The sequence below is a fragment of the Thunnus thynnus genome, chromosome 2 (genome assembly GCF_963924715.1).
Source record: "Thunnus thynnus chromosome 2, fThuThy2.1, whole genome shotgun sequence".
Classification (NCBI taxonomy): domain Eukaryota; kingdom Metazoa; phylum Chordata; class Actinopteri; order Scombriformes; family Scombridae; genus Thunnus; species Thunnus thynnus.
The window spans coordinates 10,997,924-11,020,929 of record NC_089518.1 but is presented as its reverse complement, the minus strand read 5'-3'; the positions used below and the strand labels follow the sequence as shown (position 1 = coordinate 11,020,929).

Below are 23,006 nucleotides of genomic sequence, written 5' to 3'. Positions count from 1 at the left end.
TGCCTGCTTTCAGCATTTGAACTCCCTTTATGTCCCTAGACGACTCCTATATTAGCATTTAGTTGTAAGTTAATTTTGAGTGTATTAAATATGTGTTCATGTTCATCAAAAGCTGTGTATCGCGGGTTCTGCTGAGGGGGTTTGCTCCAGAGCATCAAATGAAATGCATATTGTTGTAATAAACAGTTAAACTCTAAATGTCAGTGTCCTGACTAGACAACTGTACTGTTCAAACACCAATTCATGTTCAAACCAGACTTTCCTTCACTCTTTCAGTATTATTTTCTCCATACTTGGTCAGTAATTCTCTCCAACCACTTGTCTTTGTTCAGTTGGCTTTGTATCTTTGATGCAGTGTTGTCTATTACAGATTATCTTCACAGATAATACTGTGAATAGACATACTGTACTAGATGATATGGTCATTTCAAGTCTGCCATTATGGTGTTGTCTCCATGAGTTTTGCACTCAATGGTTTTGCACTGTAACCTCTCAGACATTGAGTTGAGCTGCAGTTTGCTGCTGAAATTGTTTTCAGTACTCAAGAGAACACTTTGGCTCCAAATAACATGAATGTAACATGAAAGCCCATTATGAACAATTGAAAAAATCTTTCAATAGAAGCTTTCTTTCAAAGTGAAAACAGTAGCAATTGCAACAATAACAACATGAGGAGCATAATAACTCAATGGTTGGTGAGAGATAAAAGCAATTCACATTTTATATTATAAGCAACACATGCTGTAATTAGATGCAGTATATTTCTATTTCTATTGAACCTTTCTAAAATATCTAAATGTTTGGATTAGTTAATACTTCTTCTGTAGTTAAAGCATAGTTATTTAGTATTTTAAATGATGAAAATAAACAGTTTTTTTTGGACCAAGTATTTAGTTTTCTTCACTCCTCAGTGTGTATTTAATGCTCCACCTCTGCCACACACAGAGTCTCCCAACACTATGATGACATGTGTTAACTCCAACTGCCTGTTTTGCATAGCCCAACTGATCTGGAGCAGAGTGTCCATTTATAAACAGCAGTGAAACTATGTCACATGACATGACCTGTGAGTTCCCTGACAAAACAGTTGCCTGTTGTGAAATCACTCCACTGAAGCAATAGTTAATTCAGTTTTCCTTAGCCCTACTGACCTGACCCTGCAACACTGTACTGTATGTTTTGTATGTGGTAGAGGTGGGAGGTAAACCCTGGATAAGAGCTGGGAAAAGGGGAATGGAACGTGATAGTACTTTGATGATTGTTATTTATCTCTCTGTCAAATTATTGGAATGCAGATGAAAAATACTCATTTATTTTGTATTTTATTCATTAAATAACATAGGCAACACTGGGTGATTATTCAATGATCATGCCCAATGTAGAGTGTATAATGTTTTTTTTTATATTAGACCTGGATTAATTGACTTATTAAAACCCCCTAACCTCACTCCATGTTTGTCTTTCAGACTGTTTGCAAAGTCACTTCAGTGGATGGCCCCAGAAGTGGAGGCCAGATGGAAATTGGGTCACATGACCGCCTCCAGGAAGGCGCGCTGAGCCTGGAACTGGCCAATGGGGTGAGTCGCTACCCTAATGATGATGAGGCATCTATGGAAACAGAGCAGCAGAGAGCAGGAAGCGTGCCTCCAAGGCAGTGCTGGGTGCCAGGACATGGCAAGGTCAGTGACACCCAACAACACCAACCATGTTGGAACCCCAGCAGTAGTACAACCCCTGGTGAACCTGTCCACCATGCAGACATGGAAGATGCCCATAATCTGGTGGCTTTTTCTGCTATTGCTGGCTCCTTGCCTCCTTCTTCCTCCTCTTCCTGCCTCGTTGTGCAGTCTAACACAGCCCAGCTGTATGAGAACTTCACCCGGGATATGGGTGCTAAGGGGGCTCAGGCCAGACTCTCTGCGGGGGCTCCTGAGGGAAGCTGCCAACCTCCAGAAGACCTGAACGCCCTACAGACAGCACTGAGCCAAGCCAAACATGGACATAAACCCCCTAACTGCAACTGTGATGGGCCTGACTGTCCAGACTACCTTGAGTGGCTGGAGAAGAAGATTAAGTTGGCAACCAGTGAGGATCAAGGTACCTGCAAAATGGCTGATGCTCCCCCACATTCACAGCCTCACCTACAACAACCCCATTTGCAGCATCACCCTCAGTCCTATCCCCAGGTGAATGGTGGCCACCGCCTGTCTACTTCATACCCCCAGCAGCAACAAGGAACTCGAGGCCCTCGCCCAGACCAAGTGCCCTGCCTGAAACCCCCAATTCCCTGTTCTCCCCAGGTGCTCTCCATAGCCAAGGAAAAGAACATCAGTCTTCAGACAGCCATTGCCATAGAAGCCCTGACCCAATTATCTGGTACTGGTCCGCAAGCTGCTGGCTCTCCAGGTCAACCCCCCTATAATAGTAACCTCCATCACCACCAACATACCCAGAACCTCCCATCTCAGCCCCCAAATGGCACTAGCTTGATCCCGTCCTCTCCTGGCACCTACTCATCCTCCTCACGCTCTCAATCCGTCCCTCCAGGACTACACACCAGCCAGCAGGCTCCAGTGCCCTGTGAGCACCACAGGCCCCAGTCACAGGGCCAGCCTCCCCATGCTGCCCCTCTCCCATCCTCTACCTCTCCCTTTCCAGGTCAGGGAAAACCTCCAAGCTTCAGCCCTAATCCCCAGCAGTGGCAGCAAGGCTCAGGCAGAGGCTCTGAACAGAGGAACCCATGGATGTGTATGAAGTCTGAGCCCCAGTCTCACTATGCTGCTGCACCTCACAGTAGTTCAGACCCCATGTCAGAGCTCAAGCAGCTGCTTGGTGACACCAGTGGCAAGTTCAGCAATGCTCCTTTCAAGCTTCCAGTCAGACAGCAGCTCAGCTTGAACCAGAATGGAGGTATCCAGGTCCAGGACAACCCAGCATTGGCCAGGATAAAGCGAGAGTCAGACTCTGGTGAGCACTACCATCACACTGCCTCCATGGGACATTACGGCATGGCTAATGGTCAGCAGCAGGGTCAACACTACCCTGGCACTCCCCTTTCCCCTGGCCAAGCATCCATCAGCCACTCCACTCAGGCAGCTCTGCAACAGCACCTTCACTACAAGAGGAACCTCTTCTCTAACCACTCCTCTGGCTTTGGAGCACCAGGCCCAGGTGCACATACGGCTTGCCAAAACTTGAAAAAATGGTGGCCACAGATGGAGGTAGAAGGTTTGTCACATCTAGTCAAACAGGAGCCCAAGGAACCCAAGAAGAAAAAAAGCCAAGGATCTCCTAACATAAAACCCATGAGTGAAATGCTTACAGGCCCTCCCCTGCCCAAACCCAAACAGATAATCATCAAGAAGACCAAGCAGAAAGCCTCCATGCCAACCTTCCTGCCTCAAACTCAGATCACCATACAAAAACCATCAGTCCTCATGATGGACAGAGCCCCGGCCCTGACCAGTCTGCAAATAAGTTCTCTTCCCCCTCCGCCCCACCACAGTAACTCCACTCAGGCTGCTGCTGCAGGCCTCCCTGCCCCAGCCCAATCTCAGGTATCCATTTCCAATTCCTCAATGACTCCCTCTTCCACTGTTTCTGCTTTGTCAGAAAACACTCCAGCCCTCATGGGCCCTCTGCCCCCACCTGTGGCCACTGTAGCCCATGCTAAGCCAGAGGGAGTGGGCAGCATGGCCTCCAGTAACACCAGCACCACCGCACCTCTGACCTCCACATCTCCATCCAGCACCTCACAATTACCGAGTCTTGTCAACATAGACCCGAAGTACGAAGAACTGATCCGCCAGTTTGAGGCTGAATTTGGGGACTCAGTCGCAGATGTACCTGTCAGTCAGCCCACGGAAGAGACTGCTACGGCTCCTCAGTTGAAGAATCAGTCCCAGACCAGTCCTCAGGACCTCAGTCCCACATCAACACCCACCTCCCAGTCTGCTCCCTTAATTCTCACCACTCAAGCCAGCTCCACAACTCATCCAGATGATCAGGAGATGGAAATTAACAAAGATGAGTCAGGGACTCAAATTGAAACAACCTCGTACCAGGCATCCACAGAAATCCCTAAGGAGGAGCAGCATAAAGGCCCTCCCAATGTCTCTCTCCTTCAGGAGGCCATCCTGGACAAGCAGCAACAACCCCGTGTGTTAGAGGATGCGTTCAGCATGCCATGTTCCCCGCTGCCTAAACGCATGAAGATTGAAGCCACGGGTGATATAGCTGTACTTTCCACCACATGCTATTCTGAGGAGGACACGCCCACTAAGGACAGTTTGCCCTCCTCTCCATCTCTCAGAGGCTTCCTAGAGTCTCCTCTGCGCTACCTGGACAGCCCTACCAAGAGCTTGCTGGATACTCCTTCCAAGGATCTACAGGCAGAATTCCCCACATGCACCTGCGTGGGTAAGTCAGTGTGTTAGTGTGTGTCTATGCTTGTGTATAGGCCTGTGTAGGGGGATTAAGTTGCTGTCCTTTGACATACATTTATGTTTTAATAAATATCACACCACTCTAAGCATTATCATTTAATTTCTGAGTGGAGATAAATGTAAGTAGGTAAATCTGTAAGTACAGTAAATCTGACATGTGTTACATAGCAAATGTTTTTTTTTTTATGCCTAATAGCAGCAAGGGCACATGCATATTTTAAAGGGTGACTCTTTTGAGAAACCATTTCCTAAATCTGGAAGTGTTAATGTTTTGCTCTACCTATTGAGTTAAACATTAATTAACCCATAATGCTACTAGAGTAAAGCACTAACAGTGCTTTACTCACTGTTAGTGCTTTACTCTACTTGTTGAACTACACAGGTCCACTATTAGGTTTTTCAGTCCCCCTCTGTTCCAGCTTGTCTGTGTGGATGCTTGTTGAATGTGTCTAAGAATGTATGTGTTGCCAGGGTGTGTGGCTGAGACCATCTAGACTGTGACAGTGTGAGGCACTAAAGGCAGCGGGCAGGAACAATAGCAGTGGTGGCAGAAGGAGCCTTTTGTGTGGGTTTGGGTCTGGCAGGCAAGCAGAACAGAGCCTTTGTTAGACAGAAGGGGGTTCAGTTCCATGGTTTGGATTGTACCCTGCTCATTTGTTTACAAAGGAGTAGGTGATACTATATTAGAAAAGTAAAGAAATTGATAGATTAAGTTATATACTATATATCCACAATAAATAAAAAAAATTGTCTGAGGTAGATAAAGTTAGTCTAGGTGGATTTACTGTTTGATGCACCCACATTATTCTTGCCTGAAAGGTTGAGGCTTCATTGTTAAAACAGATCCTCCCTGTTTATTTATTGAGTCATTAATTAATTACTCAGTAAATCAAAAGATTACTGTAGATAAGATTAGCTGTAGCTACTATGAGCAACGTTACATTAATGTACTGCAATGACTGAATGATAAGAGATTTTGTTCTCAGAGAAGCTTTCAAGACATTCCAATCAACTTCTTGCTGTAACTCGGTGCTAACTGTAAGGCTATGAAGGGTTAAGTCCTGGTAAATAGACCTTTGCTGTCCCTAAACATTAAAGAGGGTGCACAGCAGGGAGAGAGCAGCTGCAGTAAAACACTTGCTAGCTCAGTGCTGTAACTAAGAGTAAAGAGCAACAGACAACAAGTCTTCATAGTAAAGCTTGGTTCTACGCTGTAATGAGACTGCCTCCAATACACACATACATACACACAGCGGTGCACACACACAATTTCCACGCAAGAACTCCAAGAAATCCACTTCCTGCCCTGAGCCACGCCCTGGTGCCTCCCTGCACCAACAGGGGAATGTGACCTCATATTGCCTCTGAACCAGAGAGACACACACACAACACTGAATGCATGTGCACATTTTAGATAATCAGCTGATACTGTGGAGCATTTACACATAAGCAAGATTAAGAGCAACAGAGTATTAGTTGCCATACAGTCCTGTTTTTAAACACACAGCAAGCAGCTGCTAAGGTAGGCCATGCAAAGTCCATTAGAGTTTAACATTCAATATAAAGTGCATTCAGCTCCATAGTATTACATACAGGGATTAGCAGTGAAGTCATAGGACGTGGTTTACTACCACAGATGGGTGTAGACTAATGGTCAAATGGACTCACACACACACACACACACACACACACACAGACTCATACACAACATAAACACAGATGTATACAGTGTACACACAGACACGCCCTTACTCCCTCTCTGCACTCACACATCCTGAGTCATTCATTACTACCTCAAAAAGCTTCTGCTTTACAAAGTGTCTCCATATACACACCACACCCTACAGTCACAGATCACTGTCTATGCGTGGGAAGGGGATTTCTGTTTGTGTGAATGTGATGGTGCAATCAGTTACACATTCTCACGCTTCTCATAGATGATTTGGCTTCAGCTACAAAGAGGATGTCTTTGAGTTTGTCCAAAAATACACCAAAATACATCAGCAGTACCTTTGACCTTTTACAAAACTCCACAGAAACTGAGTTGTGATTAGAGGCAAGGACAGAGCTTCAATCTTTACTGAGGTCAAGGAACTTTTACTGTTAAATGTTTTCAGCTTGAGTTAGACATTTACTCACTCATTAGCTTCGAGCAGGACTCTATGGAAGCAGTAGTAAATTAGTATTTGAGGCAGAGAAATGATTATGATCAATGCAGTGTACCAAAACATGTATAAAAGCTAAGTAGCTTTCACCACAGAAGAATTTGATGGTTCTGTTGATAATGATGTAAATGTCAGTATAGCAGAATAACATTTAATGCAGAAGCATAGTTTAAAATAATTTCTTTGGTGTTGTTGTTCGACTAATTGAGAAGAGATCTTAGGAGAAATATCCAATAAAAAACAGTATGTGATAATGGCTGTGACCATAGCCCTTGCCTCTCTCTTTTGTGGAAGGTCATCAAATTTTCAACATATGATTTTGCCAATTTCACTGTTTTGTTTAATTTGAGTAACAAAACACATGCTACTGAAGTGAGTCAAATATCTTCCTCAATATCTCTCTGAGTGTAAGATATGGAAGTTGAAAATGAATCATAAATTTGTGTAAACTTTAGACGTAATGCTTATATTAACTCATATTGACAGAAGAACCAGACCAAATGATTGCTATATTTAGATAGACTCAAGTGTCCTTCACAAGTTATGATATATAATACATCCTTAGTCAGAGAGTAAATATGTTGAAGTGTGATATTTGCCATAGTGCTTTTAAGGTCCAGTTATGTACTGTTTGTTCACTTATTTACCCTTTTTTCCTAGAACAAATCCTGGAGAAAGATGAAGGGCCTTACTACAATCACTTGGGATCTGGACCCACTGTAGCCTCCATAAGAAACCTGATGGAGACAAGGTGAGCCTTCTCTTCTCTTCTCTTCTCTTCTCTTCTCTTCTCTTCTCTTCTCTTCTCTTCTCTTCTCTTCTCTTCTCTTCTCTTCTCTTCTCTTCTCTTCTCTTCTCTTCTCTTCTCTTCCTCCTACTTGCTCTCACTCCCTCTGCCTCTCCCTCCTCCTCCTCCTCTCTCTCCAGCTTCCTTCCTCCTCACATTTTGTCCTCAGGGAATCTGTGACCCAGAATCCAGTAGGAGGAACAGGAAATATCAGCATCATCAGCATATCAGCGGCAGAGCAAGAGGCACAGGGGCAGCAGCAGATGATAGCTGAGAATGAGAGGAATGAGGGAGGGAGAAGGATAGAAATCAAATCACAGAGAGAGATGGCAAAAGATGGAGACAACAGAGAGAAGGGAGGGAATGAGAGAGAAAGTACATTTTTAGTAAGGAAGTGTGCATTTTTTGTGTACTAATACCAGGTGCAGTTATTTATATTATGTAACACAGCCCTCTACTGCTTATTAAGGTGGGAATCTGGTGTTGAATCAATTTTACAATGTGCATAACACACATACAAAGCCAAATTCACTCAGTTTTAAACCTCAAATGTATCTTTACTATGAATTAAGATGGAAAATATTCTTACCATCAAATTGAAGGTAAATTATAAGTTCTATGTATTTTTTAAATGAGGAAACCAAATGGACAGCCTCACTAAAGTAATCCATTAAGCTGTTGTCTCTTGGTCTGCTAAGCATCAGCAGACTTGGTGATAAAAAAGACAGATTGAAGATTAGAATTTATTCAGTTTAGGAATGAACACCAGAAAACTCCCCTGCTGGTTATTTTAATAACCAAAGCAGCTGCAGCCCCTGTGATGAAACTGTTGTTGGCCTATCTTGATTGACTGTTTTTAATGTAGACATACCACATTTTAATAGCTTCATTCTTATGCTGTGTTGTGGTGTCTGTTGGGAACCTCAGAATGCCTTGTATCATACATGGTATTTGGTTTAGCAATCTTCTAAAACTAGATGTCTAATTTTGTCATGCTTCATATGAACAGTACTGAGCATTGTACTCAGGCACATATTTGGCTGTTATTCACAGAGAGGCTGCATTTAAATAGGACCAATGAGTCATTAGTCCCTGGAGAGGACAGGTTCAGTGGGGGATGTTAGGCCTTAGCCCACTTTCTGTTGTTTGAGAGATGATGCAAGATGTTAAGACCCCATAGTCCCTGGATGACCTATGACCCACCCCTGACCCCAGCAGGCCACCCCTGTGGTGATAGAGCTTTCTCCCCTCCCACTCTTTCAGCCACCTCAGGGTGATTCCTATTCAGCAGGAGCCCCTTGTGTTCACTGCCATGTCAAATCTGCTCAGGGCTGAAGTTTTCACAATGGCAGGTATCAAGCTGCCAGGAGACCTGATATGAGCCATGAGCCGACATCTGACAAGTTCTGATGACCTACTCCCACCCAAACACGATCTCTGACCCCAACCTCCTCCTATACATCTCCCCACTCTACCAATAGACCTGCAGAAATGAACACATGCCCTCTATTCTTAAACTACCTCCCAACGCTCACATCACACATTATTTGCTTTGCAGATGTATCCAGACCTATGCACAGAAAACAAACAAAAATAAATGTACCCAAAATAAGCTCACACTTGCATATGTGCACACAAACACCAACACAGAAATAGCTACAAGAGAGGGCCCTGTGCCTGGCATTGTGCAGAGGCTAGTGGGTTCTGGTTTACTCTGCCATGCTTGTGTGAATCTCAGCAGAGCCTTGTGAACAGTCCTCTCCAGCCAGTACTGCTGAGGTTGGCCTGTCTTTGTCAGAGTTGATATTTACTATAACTCCTATAAACCTGTGTAGGCACACAGAAAATACAGTATTTGGAACAAAAAGTAAGAGAGGTTCCTGTTGAGGTAAATCATGAAAAAAATGAATCATTGATGAACTTCTGAATAACAGGATTGTGTATCCTATAACAGCCCTGTACACCAAGCCAGCAGTCATCAGCTGCTGAGGTGCTGTTGGACTGTGGTCATTTGTTGCCCATAGTTTTTGCTGTGTGGCACCATTGGCACTAGTTGAACTTCATCAGCAACCATTTGGCCAACTGATCATGTTTAATCAGGGCTGTCTGATTGTTCAGCACAGTTAATTAGTAATTTTTGTCTTTATTATGTTGATCACAAGAAACATATGCAGTTCAAAACAGGCTAGTTTTGTTTGTCTTTGTAATGTTTTTTGGATTGTGAATACATGCACAGAACACACATCCATATTGGCAGTCAGCTGGCTGCCAGTTGTAGTCTTTATGGTGTGCAACTTTTAACAGAACATGTGAAGCCACAAGTAAGTCAGCTTTTGTCATGTCATAGTTCTTTTAGGTTGGCTTGGTGGCTCTTAGGGCGCTGACACACAGAAACTTTATGTCACAGCCATAAAGTTAGACATCAGGGTTTGAGGCCATTGTGGCTAACAACATCAACTGCTGAAGATGAAAATAACTTAACTCTCCTCCTGTGTAGGTATGGAGAGAAGGGGGATGCAATCCGGATTGAGAAGGTGGTGTACACGGGCAAAGAAGGAAAGAGCTCACGAGGATGCCCTATTGCTAAGTGGGTAAGTAGCATCACATCATATCACATCTGTCACACGTCCATGTGCATGTTTGAAAGTCTCTCATAATATATGAAAAGAAGCAGAGGCCTGGGCAGTATGAGTGTCTTATTTTTTTAGTATCTCATTTTTTGTGTTAGATTTTGTTTTTTAAAAGAATGACCCATAACTTTGAAAGATAATATTTTTGAGTCAACTCTCAACAACTAAGTGAAAGCCTGATTATGTTCATGTGAGACTGAGAAAAAGAAAGGGAGAGAAAGAGATATTTTGGGTTTTTGTTCCACCTGACACCAATGACAGCCAATCAGCCACAGATTTATGCAGTGTGTGTTTGTATAATGAGGGGTCCTGGGGAGACACCTAGCCAAGATTTTCACCCACAGTGAGTAAATCAGTAGGTGGTCTCACTCTGTAACAACAGCCCAACCTCCCCTCCCGTGTCACCCCTGACACATCCTGCTAATGACTTTATGGATTCAAAACAGCCATCCTGTGTGTGTTTGTGTTTGTGTGTGTGTGTGTGTGTGTGTGTCTGTGTGTGTGTGTTGTAGACAGAGAGAGATAGGGAGTGTAGAAATAATGCAAGCAAAAGAGAGCAGGCTTGAACATATTAAAAAATCTTTTCTCTGGTAGAGGAACCAGTTGTGAAGAATCTAATATTAAGTTTTGACAAGTCATCAAAAAGTTGGATATTTATAATCTTTGTCCAATAGTAAAGACTACTACTCATATAGTACAATATGAGCATATTCTTATTTCTCATAGAAAATACATACTAGTATGTGCAATGTGAATGGACTGCAACTAAATAATTCACCATTTAGCATCATAAGCAGATGAAGCAGGTCAGATATCAGTACAGATATCAAATGTCATTCCAAAAGGCTTTATAAGCATCAACTGTGTTGCATTGTTCCTTGCACTGTATTTCAGAAGCATGTGTGTGTGCTAAATGTTGCTGTTTTGAAACCACTAATATTTATTAGTAAAAAATACAGTAACTCCAATATTAGACAATAATATGTTTTGCAAGCATTTTATGGTTCAACTGCCATTTCATTTAAGTTGTATGTACTTTTGTATTGAATGTTCATTTGGGATGATGGTAGCTTGTGCGAGAACTTTAAATAAAGGTGTTACTGTTAAAGTGCCCTGGATGAGTAAAAGCTAAAATAATAATAAACTCTGTTTCCTGTCAGGTGATTCGTCGTGGCAGTGAGACAGAGAAGCTGCTGTGTCTGGTGCGTCAGCGTGCAGGCCACCACTGTGCCAACGCTGTCATCATCATCCTCATTATGGCCTGGGAAGGTGTCCCGAGGTCCCTGGCTGACAGGCTGTACCATGAGCTTAGTGACACCCTCACCAAATATGGCAACCCCACCAGTCGACGCTGTGGCCTCAATGATGAGTGAGTAGCTGATGGGTACTCTCCAAAAGTCCCCCAAAAGTTTTAGGGACAAATTCCTACATGGTGGGAGTCCATGGTCTAATTTGTGCCTGTGTTTGAGTCTGTGTCATGGAAAAGTTTAAGAATTCCAGAGGCTAAATTCAAGACAAATGATTTGTGAACACTCAAACACAAAATGATGCATCTGTTACCAGCTGTGTACAAATTAATGTATACACATTGTCCATGTCATACATCCCCCTCCCACAATTAGCCATGAATGGATGTTGACAAACCCTTGTTTAACTTGTTTTAGACATAACCACCATTCAACATCTGGGATGAGAAAATAAGTCTTATTCCCTTCTTTTATACTATAAACTGTGTTAGACTATTTAATGATGGCACTTGAGTAGGTCAAATTTTATGTTTGTGTTATACATATAAATGTAACATTAGATAACAGGATATTTGTTCTATGAAACCTCTGACAGGCTGGGATGATGTGCTGTAAACATTCATGCTCCAAATTCAATTTCTCTGTCATGTTGTTGTATATCAACATATAGTGTGCACATGATGTAAAGCATGCAGGAGCCACCTAATTTATACATGACAACTGAGTATGCTCACTGTCTCCCCCTGCAGTCGTACCTGTGCGTGTCAAGGCAAGGACCCTGACAGTTGTGGTGCTTCTTTTTCCTTTGGCTGCTCCTGGAGTATGTACTTTAATGGCTGTAAGTACGCCCGAAGCAAAACGCCGCGCAAGTTCAGGCTACAAGGAGATCGCCCTGAAGAGGTATTGCTTGTCTTATGGAATTATACAGAAAAAATATATTAATGCCAATAAATAACTAGTTTAGTAGTGTTTTTCACCATTGATATAATGGAGATGGTGCCTGATTGACATCTTTATTTGAAGCTATCCCTGTTTTTATGAAGCAGGGTTTAGTCACCTTTGTAAGTTTGAATAATTTTAAGCTACCATTCTGGAGCTCTGTCACTCTGTATTTTGTTCTTACCTGTGATCCATGTTCTTACTTGTCAGGAGGACAAACTCAGGGATCACTTCCAGCATCTGGCAACTGAGGTGGCTCCTTTGTATAAGCAGCTGGCCCCACAGGCCTACAGTAACCAGGTTTGTGCACAAGCAAATACCCATCAATATACATTTACTTAAAAGCATGTAAACCCTCACACACATAAGTGGAGCAACCGCCCCAGGGCCCATGCTCAGTAGGGGCCTCACTGGAGACATAGTGCACAACCCAACTGGGCAGTGCAGCAGGAATAGTAGAGCTTAACTCTCTTAACTTTTTCTATTCATTCTCTATTGTAGTTCTTATCAACACAGATGTAATCCCCCCTCTGACCACAATATGGATGGCGATGGCAGTCTGTCTGTATTTCCACTCCTTGACTGTGCAGGAAGTGAAGACTGCAGAAGTAGCAATTCAAAGTTTATGACTAACTTTGCTTAAAACTTTAGTAAAAATATGAGATATTTTTGTCCTCTTATGTTTGTGGTGAATGAAACTCGCAAGATGAAGTTTCAGCCGTCTGAGGCTCATTAAGAGCTATTTGCATTCATGCATGGATGAGGCCAGACTATCCAACCTCACTTTGTTGTGTGAACATTGACAAAGACAAAGTGGTTGGCAAGTTTGCCACCATGAGGGAGAGGAGAATGAAATTTTAAAAAGGGACCAATTAGTGAGTGAAACATCCATAATTGGTCTTTATTAACTTAAATTTTGGTTATGAAGAAATCAGACAGAATGTTGGATTAATCTGTTGTTTAACTCCACGCTTACTGCATCTCGGCACCTGTCTGAATTACTGCCTGTGGTGATGTAGACTGTCTACTTTATGTTTGAATGAATAGGCCTTGTATAGTGTTGTAGACTGCCGTGTCTATTTTATGTTTATGTTATTACTGTGTAAGAAAGACATGGTACTGAGACAGTGCACCTGGCCAGTCGCTGTCTGTCAGCAATAGTGCCGAACCGTTCGTCAATCTGATGCTGCCCTCAGTGCTGAAACATTTGAACGCAACTGGTAACCTGTTGTCTTTTTTTGTTCTTCTCAACAAGCTTGTCTGACAAAGTGGCTTAACTGTATGTTTTCTGAGACATAGGCTTGCTTGGCTCAATAAGTGACCATTTGTGTACATGGATAGGATAGGATATACCAGCTATTTACAGTTGTGAATTTTAAAATGACTTTATGAGAAGGGACCCTCGAGAATGCTCTGCCCCCTCTGTGCTGAGGGACTACCTCCACCCCTGCTTGCTCACTGAGGCCTATTACATAGCAACAACCTAATGCAGCCACCAATTACACCTTTCATGTTTCTCACACACAATACTTCACACTGGACACTAGACCATCAAGACCTCGGTTGTCACATGATATCAATTATGCCTCTTAGAGAGAGGGTTAAGAAGTGCTGCCTTTAACTGATGCATGTGTTTATCTTGGATGAATACACGAAAATTAAATTAGTTCCCTGCTGTAAAGTCATTTCTGTCCTCCACCTCAGTGCCAGTCAGAGTCCAAAGCTCCAGAATGCAGACTGGGTTTGAAGGAGGGCCGGCCGTTCTCTGGAGTCACTGCTTGCATGGACTTCTGCGCCCACGCTCATAAGGACCAGCACAACCTCTACAATGGTTGCACAGTGGTAAGATCACTCACCGTAATCTTTAATTTGTATTTGGGATCGTTTGGCACAGTTTATATTTCATCTTGCCCCCCCCCCCTCTCTCTCTCTGTTAGGTGTGTACTTTAACTAAGGAGGACAACCGTGTTGTGGGGGAGATCCCTGACGACGAACAGCTCCATGTGTTGCCTCTTTACAAGGTGTCCCTCACTGATGAGTTTGGCAGTGAAGAGGCCCAGCGCCTCAAGATGCAGACAGGAGCCATCCAGGTGCTTCAGGCTTTCCGCCGAGAAGTACGGAAGTTGCCCGAACCTGCCAAGTCCTGCCGACAACGCCGTCTGGAGGCCAAGAAGGCTGCCTCAGAGAAGAAGAAAAGCAAACTCCTGCAGCAGACGGGGGGGACACCAGAGAAAACATTGGTCAAGGCTGAGGTCTGCATCACCGGTCCCCCACAACACCAAGGCAATAAAGGTTAGTCATTGTTTTGTTTTGATTTTATTTCTCTCATAACATACCTTAATTGTGTTCAATGTCAATCAATATCCATCTAACAGTAAGATGTTGCAAATTATATTAAACAGTTTGACGTTGGACCTTGTCTGCTAGCATAAAATGCATTTGATGAGTGAACTCTTGTTTGTAATTTACCTTCCTTTGTTTTAAACATTCAGCAATTATAAAACAAGAGGTGAAGCCCAACATCAAGAAGGAGCCCTTCAATGGATCAATAGATGGATACCCTGTGCAGGCAGCAGACCCATTCAACAACATCTATCCACACCCTGCCTACTATGCAAGGGGAGGCCTCCCCCCAACTGGCCAGCCCTCTGCAGCAGACCCAGTAAACGGTTACCACCACAATCTGCCCACGATGCACTATGGCTACTACAACTACCCCCCCAATGCACTTTTCCCCCCTAAGCTGAGGACCTATGAGGGTCGAAATGGCAGTAAGGCTGTCCAGGTAGACAAGAAACCTGACATTCAGAGTCTTCAAAGCCTTCAAGCCAGACTGGCTCAGTCCTATCCCGGCCACCCAGAGCAAACCAACCAAACAAATCATGGCACTTACACCCAGCCTCCCAACTACAACCAGTCCCGTCCTTCCTCTGTCTCCTCTGAGACCTCCAACAGAGGCACTCCAGTCATCAAACAGGAGCCTATAGATGTGCCAGTCTATGAAGGCACGGTGCCAAGCCAGGCAGGTGCCAACACACCTAGCTCCACCCCCCAGCCTGCTGCCTGGCCAGGGCACAAGCTTAATGGAAATATTATTCCCACAAGCTGGGACAGCCATCTAAATCCTAAACAAAACCCTGAAGCCTCATCAGTGAACCCAGACAAGCAGCAGTTTCACCAGCATCCCCAGCAGCGGCAGCCCTCTCCTTACCCCCAACAGTGGACATCCTACCCTGGCTCAAATACCCCGATGGCTTCCCCTGCCCCTTCACCATCCCTTCAGGTACCTCTCTCTCCATCTCCCTCTCCTCACCTAGGCACAGCACTCCCAGGTAACATACACCAAGGCTCCCCACGCCCTCCCACCCCACGCCCAAGCACCCCTCACCCAGGTACACCACAGCCTGGCACCTCTCACTCAGGCTCAGTTACACCACAGCCAGGCACCCCCAGGCACTGGGCCAGCCCTGCTCCTAGCCACCAGATGAATGCATGGGCTATGGGGCCTGCAGCATATAGCCCTGGTTTGAAGCACAGCAATCCTGCAGGAGCCTATGCTGACAAGATCTGGTCCAAAACCGGTGAGAGTCGGTGTTCTACTCCCCTTGGGCTCCAAGAGAAGGCCTGGAGGTCTTGTGGAGGTTCAGTGGCAGGCAGTACCCTGTCCCCTGCCCCTGAGGGCCGCCTCTTCCCAGATGCCCTGCAGCAGTCAGATCAGGCCTGCTGGGACCCCAGCCGAGCTGAGAGTGATGTTGAGAGCACCAGGGGTCGTGAAGAGGATGAGGATGAGGTGTGGTCTGACAGCGAGCACAACTTCCTGGATCCCAACATTGGTGGTGTAGCAGTAGCACCAGCCCATGGCTCCATCCTGATTGAATGTGCGCGTCGGGAACTACATGCCACCACTCCACTCAAAAGGCCTGATCGTTCCCACCCCACCCGCATCTCCCTGGTCTTCTACCAGCACAAGAACCTCAACCAGCCCATGCATGGCCTGGCTCTGTGGGAGGCCAAAATGAAGCTACTGGCAGAGCGAGCACTCCAGAGGCAGCAGGAAGCAGCTCTCCTTGGCCTCTCGCAGGAAGACATCAAGGCCCTCAGCAAGAAACGCAAATGGGGTGCTACAGTGGCAGGGGCCAGTCCAGGACCTGGACAATCAAAAGACAAGAGGGAGGGGCCAGTGACGCGGTTAGCCCCCACGTTCCACACCACCTCTATGGTTACTGTGTCTCCCTATGCCTTCACCCGCCTCACTGGGCCCTACAGCCACTATGTCTGAGGTCAGACAGACACAAACAGACCGATAGCTACGGAGTGGTGCAGTGGAGGGCTGGAGAGAGCGTTGAGCAGGATGAATGTCTCTCAGCCGTCCCGCAGTCTGGCATCTCTCCATCCTGCCCCCTCCGCAGTCCACTTAGAGGAGGGGACATTTTTATTGTTTTTTACCTCATGTCAGGCAGTGGTTTGGGCTTCAGACACACTGCCTGTGGTGCTCTTCCTCTCTCTTCCCTGGAGAGGAACTCCATTGCTTTTTCTTGTTTATAGAATTTTAATGATTCTAATTATTGCTATTATTATCAATATTATGATTGCTATTGTTACTGTCAATGTTGTTATTACAGGTATTATTATAATGAAGACTTGTTTGTTTTTTATTATTGCTGTTTTCATTAATGTTATTATTAATGATGTGATTGTTTTTGGTTATATATTTTTTTTTTAAATCAATTAGTCTGAGTCAGTCAGACTCAGACATTTCCTTTTTCCATGTTTGGAAAACGTGTACCCTATTTTTCTTTGTTTTTTTGTCAATCTTCCAGCTGTAGAGGAGGAGTCATTATCAGCCTGGCAAGACAGCAAATCAATACTAATTATCTATATAAAAAGGCCTTTCGTATAGGCTTGCCTTAGATATTTATCTCTATATTAATAATATACAGATATGTATCTTTTATCTCTAAAAGAACAGTTTAGGCCACCATAAAGGACAATTCAATTATTACCAACCTGGGCGTTAATTTCCTAGTTTTGGTCATCATGAAGATTGTGTTTAAATTGTCATTGCTTTAAGGCTGACATTGCTTCAATTTTCTAGCAGCACTGCTGTCTAATACACAAAAGACAGTCTGCTGGAACATCCATTTCTATATATTCTACCAACAAGGACCCACTGAAGTCAGTTGTCAAAGCAGTATAGTGATATAAAATCATCCCTTGAATTTTGCACTGTAACAATCAGTAATATTTTTTTGATGTGGCTACTCTTCCAAGTTGAGCTTAAAAAAATCTCCCAGAAGCGCACTGCTTGGTTTCAGCTGTTGTGTGTTTGCTTTGTGGCTGTGTACGATACAACAGAGTGCCAGGAGAACTGAAACAGGTCATCTCTAATATTTGAACAAAAACACCATAATGCTAAAAGTAGGAAAATAATGCTCAGGTTCAAAATAATTGCAGTTGCCTTTTAAGCCACTTTGGAAGCAAACTTTGCTGCTTCTCTTGGCATTAGCTGATGTGCTCCTCCTCCTCTTCTACACCCCTCCAGCTTTTGACTGGTGTTCAACTTCCAGCTCTGATTGATTTTCATTCCACCACTCTTCATGGCACTCAATGCTGTACTTAGGTGCTCTAACTCAAATCTAGCTCATGTAGTATTTGCAAGTAAATATTTCTTGTTTGACCTAGGTGGAGTAGCAGAATGAATTGATTTATTGCATTCAGATTAGCCACAAAGGTGCCGGAAATTTGCCATGCAAAGAATTATTGCTTTTCTTTGTTCATTGTGTTTTCCAATGTGGCAAACTGTATGTTTCTAGTACTCCACAGAGGCTAAAACAAGTGATCAATACTGCTTGCAAATGCACTTTGACCCAGATCTGCTATTACCACATAGAGATGGAACAGGTGGCACTCGATATCTTCCTACAACAGTCAAGTAGGGGTGAGCACTTCTCAGTGTAAACTCTAGAGGGCAGCAGTGTCTGCCATTTCATAGTTGTGTGTACAAACAAACCTACAAACAATTATTGAAGATCCATTTAGAAGACAGTAAAGTCCTGTCTTGCTGCTTTAGCCAGCCATGGCCAGTAGAGGGGGATCTTACACCCTGTTTGCTGACCATAGATGGGCCTCACCAAAGCAACTTAAGGCAAAGTTGACGTTTGTCCCATTGAGGCACAAATGTGAACTAAGTCTGGAGTTGCCTTTGGGAAGCCCATCCCAGGTTAGAGCAGAAGAAGCAGTGTTGGGACAACAGTGCTTTTGATGATCCTACACACACTCTGGTGCTCTCCTATTACACTTGATTTACTGTGAAGGGCCCACTCCTCCCTCTGCATGGTGCTGTCATCTTCAAGCAGAACGAGGTGTGTCCTTCTGCAGACACCTTGTCACATCAGAGCCAGCCAACTCAAGAACTGGTTCCTACTGAGGTGCTTTTGCAGTTATTGTTGCAAAGTGGTTTTGTCTCAAACAAAGTACACTGTAAAGGGCAGAGAAAGCACAGTCATTCAACGTATTGTTGGTAACCCATTAGCTGTGGTTTTTACAGACAATATATTGTATTGAGAGATAAAGGGAGATCTTGGAAAATTACTGTAGCTTCTGGGAGTTGGCGTCAAACGCAAAGGCATTGAATCAATGAATCTCTCACTTTGTGTGTGTGTGTGTGTGTGTGTGTGTGTGTGTGTGTCTGAAAATGACACAACTGCATGTGTGTGTGAAAGAAAAGAGCCAAAGAGAGAGACTATTTGATAGCCTGGATGGAGTCCCTTAAATTACTAATTTTAGTTCCTCTCCACCAACCATGTGGCTATTTGATTAATACAATTCAAATGGTGATGTGATTTTGTTGCAAAATGTGGTGAAAGTGAAAATGAATGAGTCATTTGAGTGGATGCAGGCTGACTCCTGGCTGCTGGGTGGTTGTTTGGGTCAAGGCCCTGGTCATCTGTGAAAGACCCTGTTAACCTCTCCCAAGGGTCTCCAGCTCTCTACCTCACGCTGTAGAGACACTGGTCACAATCACAACTTGCTACTGAGGGCAGAGAATCATGCATATGTCCCTTTGTGTGCTCTAGATCTCCACATTCATTTTAACCTGCTTTTTTTACTCTTATTTATTACTACATGGTGATGATGATAATGATTGTCTTTGATGGGTTATTTTCATCTTTTTTTATATAGCTAATACAAATTGTACATAGAGAAGAAAAGATTTATAAAAGCACTTTTAATCTTGATTTTAATGACAAAAAGAAAGAGCCGATTATTGACGACTTGAAGCTTAGTTTTTTTTTTTTGTTTTGTTTTGTTTTTTAATTTTCTCAAGAGAGAGATGAAAATGTAAATATTAAAATATTTAGGTAAGATTATTTAACTGGTGAGGATAGTAACTAAACCATGAATGACTAGGGGGTATTTTGAAGTCTTTGACAGCCCTTAACAACAGTAAACAACACTTGGTCGCAATGTGTTGTGTGTACATGTGTGCTTAGTGACACTGCTGTTTTGCTTTCGTAAGTACTGTACCCCCTGTCAGTAACTGACAGAAATCTGTCACTTTCTAAAAACAAATTGATTAGCCCAACTATATGACATGAAACCACACTTTTCTCACTCACTTAAGACAGTCCACATAACTAGGGAAGCCCCCATTTTATCTGTAAAAAGTAGGAATTTTCACAAAGTGAAATTTTAATTGAAGGCTGAAAAATACTAAAATTGTAACGATGTGGTACTCAGCATCAGTGGTCTACTGCCTGTACGCTAAGGAAATATCTGAAACAGTAGCCATTAATTGGATGTGCTCTATGTCAATTAAAGGAATAGTTTGACATTTTGGGAAATATGCTTATTTGCTTTCTTGTTATATGAGAAGATTGATACTGCTCTCATGTTTACATTAAATATGAAGCTAAAGTCAGCAGCCAGCTAGCTTAGCTTAGCATGAAGACTGGAAAGGGGGGAGAAGCTAGCCTAGCTCTGTCTAAAGGTAGCAAAATCCACCTATTAGCGCCTCTAAAGCTCACATATTAACATATCATATCACCTTTGTTAAACATTTACAAAAAGCAAAAACATGAATTGTCGATTTTAGACTTTTGTTTTTGTACAGATTAAACAAACAAGATATAATGTGTTAATTAGTGAGGTTTAGAGGTGCTAGTTAGTCAAGTTTGTTACCTCATGAACACAGCCAGGCTAGCTGTGTCTTTATGCTAAGCTAAGCTAACCAGCGCTGGCTGCAGCTTCATATTACTGTACAGACATGAAAGTGGTATCAGCCTGGGCAAGAAAGTAAATAAGCATATTTCCTAAAATGCATTCCTTGAACAGGACTTATGAGTAGCCAATGATAGTTAAACCATGATCATGTGCATAACCCCGTCCAAAAGGGGGATGTTAAGGAACATACTGGTAGTTGCAGGACCAGTCTGAAGTGAATCAGTGGGAGACGTTTAGTGAGTATTAGCCCAGCAATCTTTGTCAGTTGTGTTAGACTATCAGGTAAGAGACTGCCTCCCTGCTTGTTTCAATGTATCTCTCATTATTATCTACTCTAGTTCTCATAATAGTAAGTATGCACTTGGCAGAAAAATTATGACACACCTGTGAAAGACACCAGGTGTTTCATTTTGTAATGATTTCTTTATCTGACACACACATCATGGCCAACGGTAGATTGGCTGGGACTGGTACAGTACGCCATAACAGGGCCATCTCTTAGGTTTTTGGACACTATCATATGTCCAGTTGAGCCCATTTTACTTTTTAACCATAATGCATGGCCCACATTACACACATACACACACACACAAACATACACACACACACACACACACACACACACACACACAGACACACACACACACACACACTTGCCTAAGAATGGGTGCTGAGTATACAGTGATATCTTATTAACTTTGTAAATTTCTAAATGTGTCACGAGTTTGGTGGATGGTTCTCATGAGAAGCGTCACCTCCCAAGCACGTACCGAGATGGGGGGGTCGGTCTGCTGGTGCTATGATGCTACACCTTAAATTCACTGTGTAAAAAATATGAGGGATAAATGATTAAGACAAATATTTTTCTGAGCTCTTAGAATGTCAAGAGAACTATACTTTTGATTAAAGCAGTTTCACAGGATTAGAAGCTGCCGTGGTGCTGACTTTATGAAAAGTCTTTTGTTACAACGCTACAAATTTACATCTCTTTTTGAGGGCAGGGGGGCACTCAAACAGTTGATTACCTTCTCTATTAATATTCATTCCACATTGTACTTGAACTCATTTAAACTAGGATGAGATATAGAGTCATATTATATGAAGACTGTTATCTGGGTCTCATGGTTGGTACAGTGCAAGTACCAACGGCTATTGAAATTATCTTTTGAGTATGTTGTACCTGTTCATGTTATGCGAAGATATTTGAACAATACAAGAATAGCAATTGTGTATTGCCTCCCTCTTCCTCCCCTTAGTCATGCACTTCCTTTTCTCAACCCCTCTATTTCTCTTAACTCATATATATTTTGTCTCTCATGCACACACACACACAAACATAGACATAACATATGCATCTCACTGTGTATGGCCCACTTTTAGAAGTCTATTAAACACCTAATTTAATGAACACTCTAAATTTGGGATAGAGACTTGGACCCTGGTCCATACAAAAAAAAGAAAATCTACCTACACAACTGGCAGCTACATTCCTTTTTGAGTTTTAGGATCGTTCTTGGTTCTTTATTTTTCATGTCAAGGATGCAGTATGTAAAAAAAAGTGTTTTTGTTCAGTCTCTCTCTCTTTGTAGCTGTATGGTGTATTATGTGAATACATAGTGTATGTGGTAAAAAACTCCACAATATTGTTTTATGTTGCGCGATAAATAAAAACATTGAAGTGAAATATGTTTGGTTAAGTGACTTTATTTTCTGGTCAACAGATTCTGATTTTGATTACAGTGGTGCAGTGATGGCTCACCATGCACCGCAGAGTTCTGAGAGTCTGTAATTTGTTCCATTTACAGTAATTGGCGCTGACCAATTACTGTAAATGCTATCCTCTTTTTTCCCCTCTCATACCACTCACTCGCTATGATGTTAACTGGCAAGGTCAACATGAAGACATGAAGAATGCACTGACATTCAGAAGAACACTGCACAACAGATTTGTACAATCTCAACAATTAGCTTGTGACCCCTTAGTAGTGCTTTTAACCAGGGTCATGCCTTCAGAGACCCATATCAGGGTCTCTGAAGGCATGAGTGGGAGCAAGGACAGTGACACCAGTTTTCAGACTGACCATAACCCTTTAACATCCACCCTTTTTATAGAATTTTCACCTATTTGGCACACCCAAATGGAAAAGCTTATAACAGAAGAACTGTAGGGCCACGGTACATGTATTAGGCTTCATCTGACAAGTGACATCTTCTAGTTTCTGGAAATGTGTTTGTTTAGCATGTGGCTAAAACACAAACAAATTTACATCAGTTAAAATAAGGCTCAAAAAAGTGTTTCTGGTCCTTGTTTATAATGAGTCATATTTGAATAACAATAATTAGGACATCTTTATGCCAGAATCATCCAAATCTCCACATACCTCCTACATCTTGTCAACCTGTATAAAATTCCAGACCTCTAGGCCTAACCTTATGGGAGCTAGGGAGTTTTTAGTTTGTGGTGTCACTGTTGTCCCCAAACCTCTCCAGTTATCTCCAATTGCCCAAATTGTGCCAATTGCTTGTACTCATTACTGTGTGATGCTACCGCTTACAACTGGCTTAAGCGG

At 43.0% G+C, this 23,006-nt stretch overlaps 1 protein-coding gene across 4 annotated transcripts in view; it reads left to right on the top strand.

Moving 5' to 3' along the window:
* Window positions 1–22,120, top strand: part of tet3 (tet methylcytosine dioxygenase 3) — a 36,351-nt gene extending 14,231 nt beyond the window's left edge. For all 4 annotated transcript variants that reach the window (XM_067602901.1, XM_067602875.1, XM_067602884.1 and 1 more), the window contains 9 exons: window positions 1,467–4,419; window positions 7,271–7,361; window positions 9,895–9,988; window positions 11,188–11,396; window positions 12,024–12,174; window positions 12,424–12,513; window positions 13,918–14,055; window positions 14,151–14,505; window positions 14,706–22,120. In XM_067602901.1, the coding sequence (XP_067459002.1) occupies window positions 1,515–4,419; window positions 7,271–7,361; window positions 9,895–9,988; window positions 11,188–11,396; window positions 12,024–12,174; window positions 12,424–12,513; window positions 13,918–14,055; window positions 14,151–14,505; window positions 14,706–16,492 (5,820 nt within the window). In that variant the 5' untranslated portion in view covers window positions 1,467–1,514 and the 3' untranslated portion in view covers window positions 16,493–22,120. The remainder of the gene's footprint in view (window positions 1–1,466; window positions 4,420–7,270; window positions 7,362–9,894; window positions 9,989–11,187; window positions 11,397–12,023; window positions 12,175–12,423; window positions 12,514–13,917; window positions 14,056–14,150; window positions 14,506–14,705) is intronic.
* Window positions 22,121–23,006: the final 886 nt, after the last annotated feature.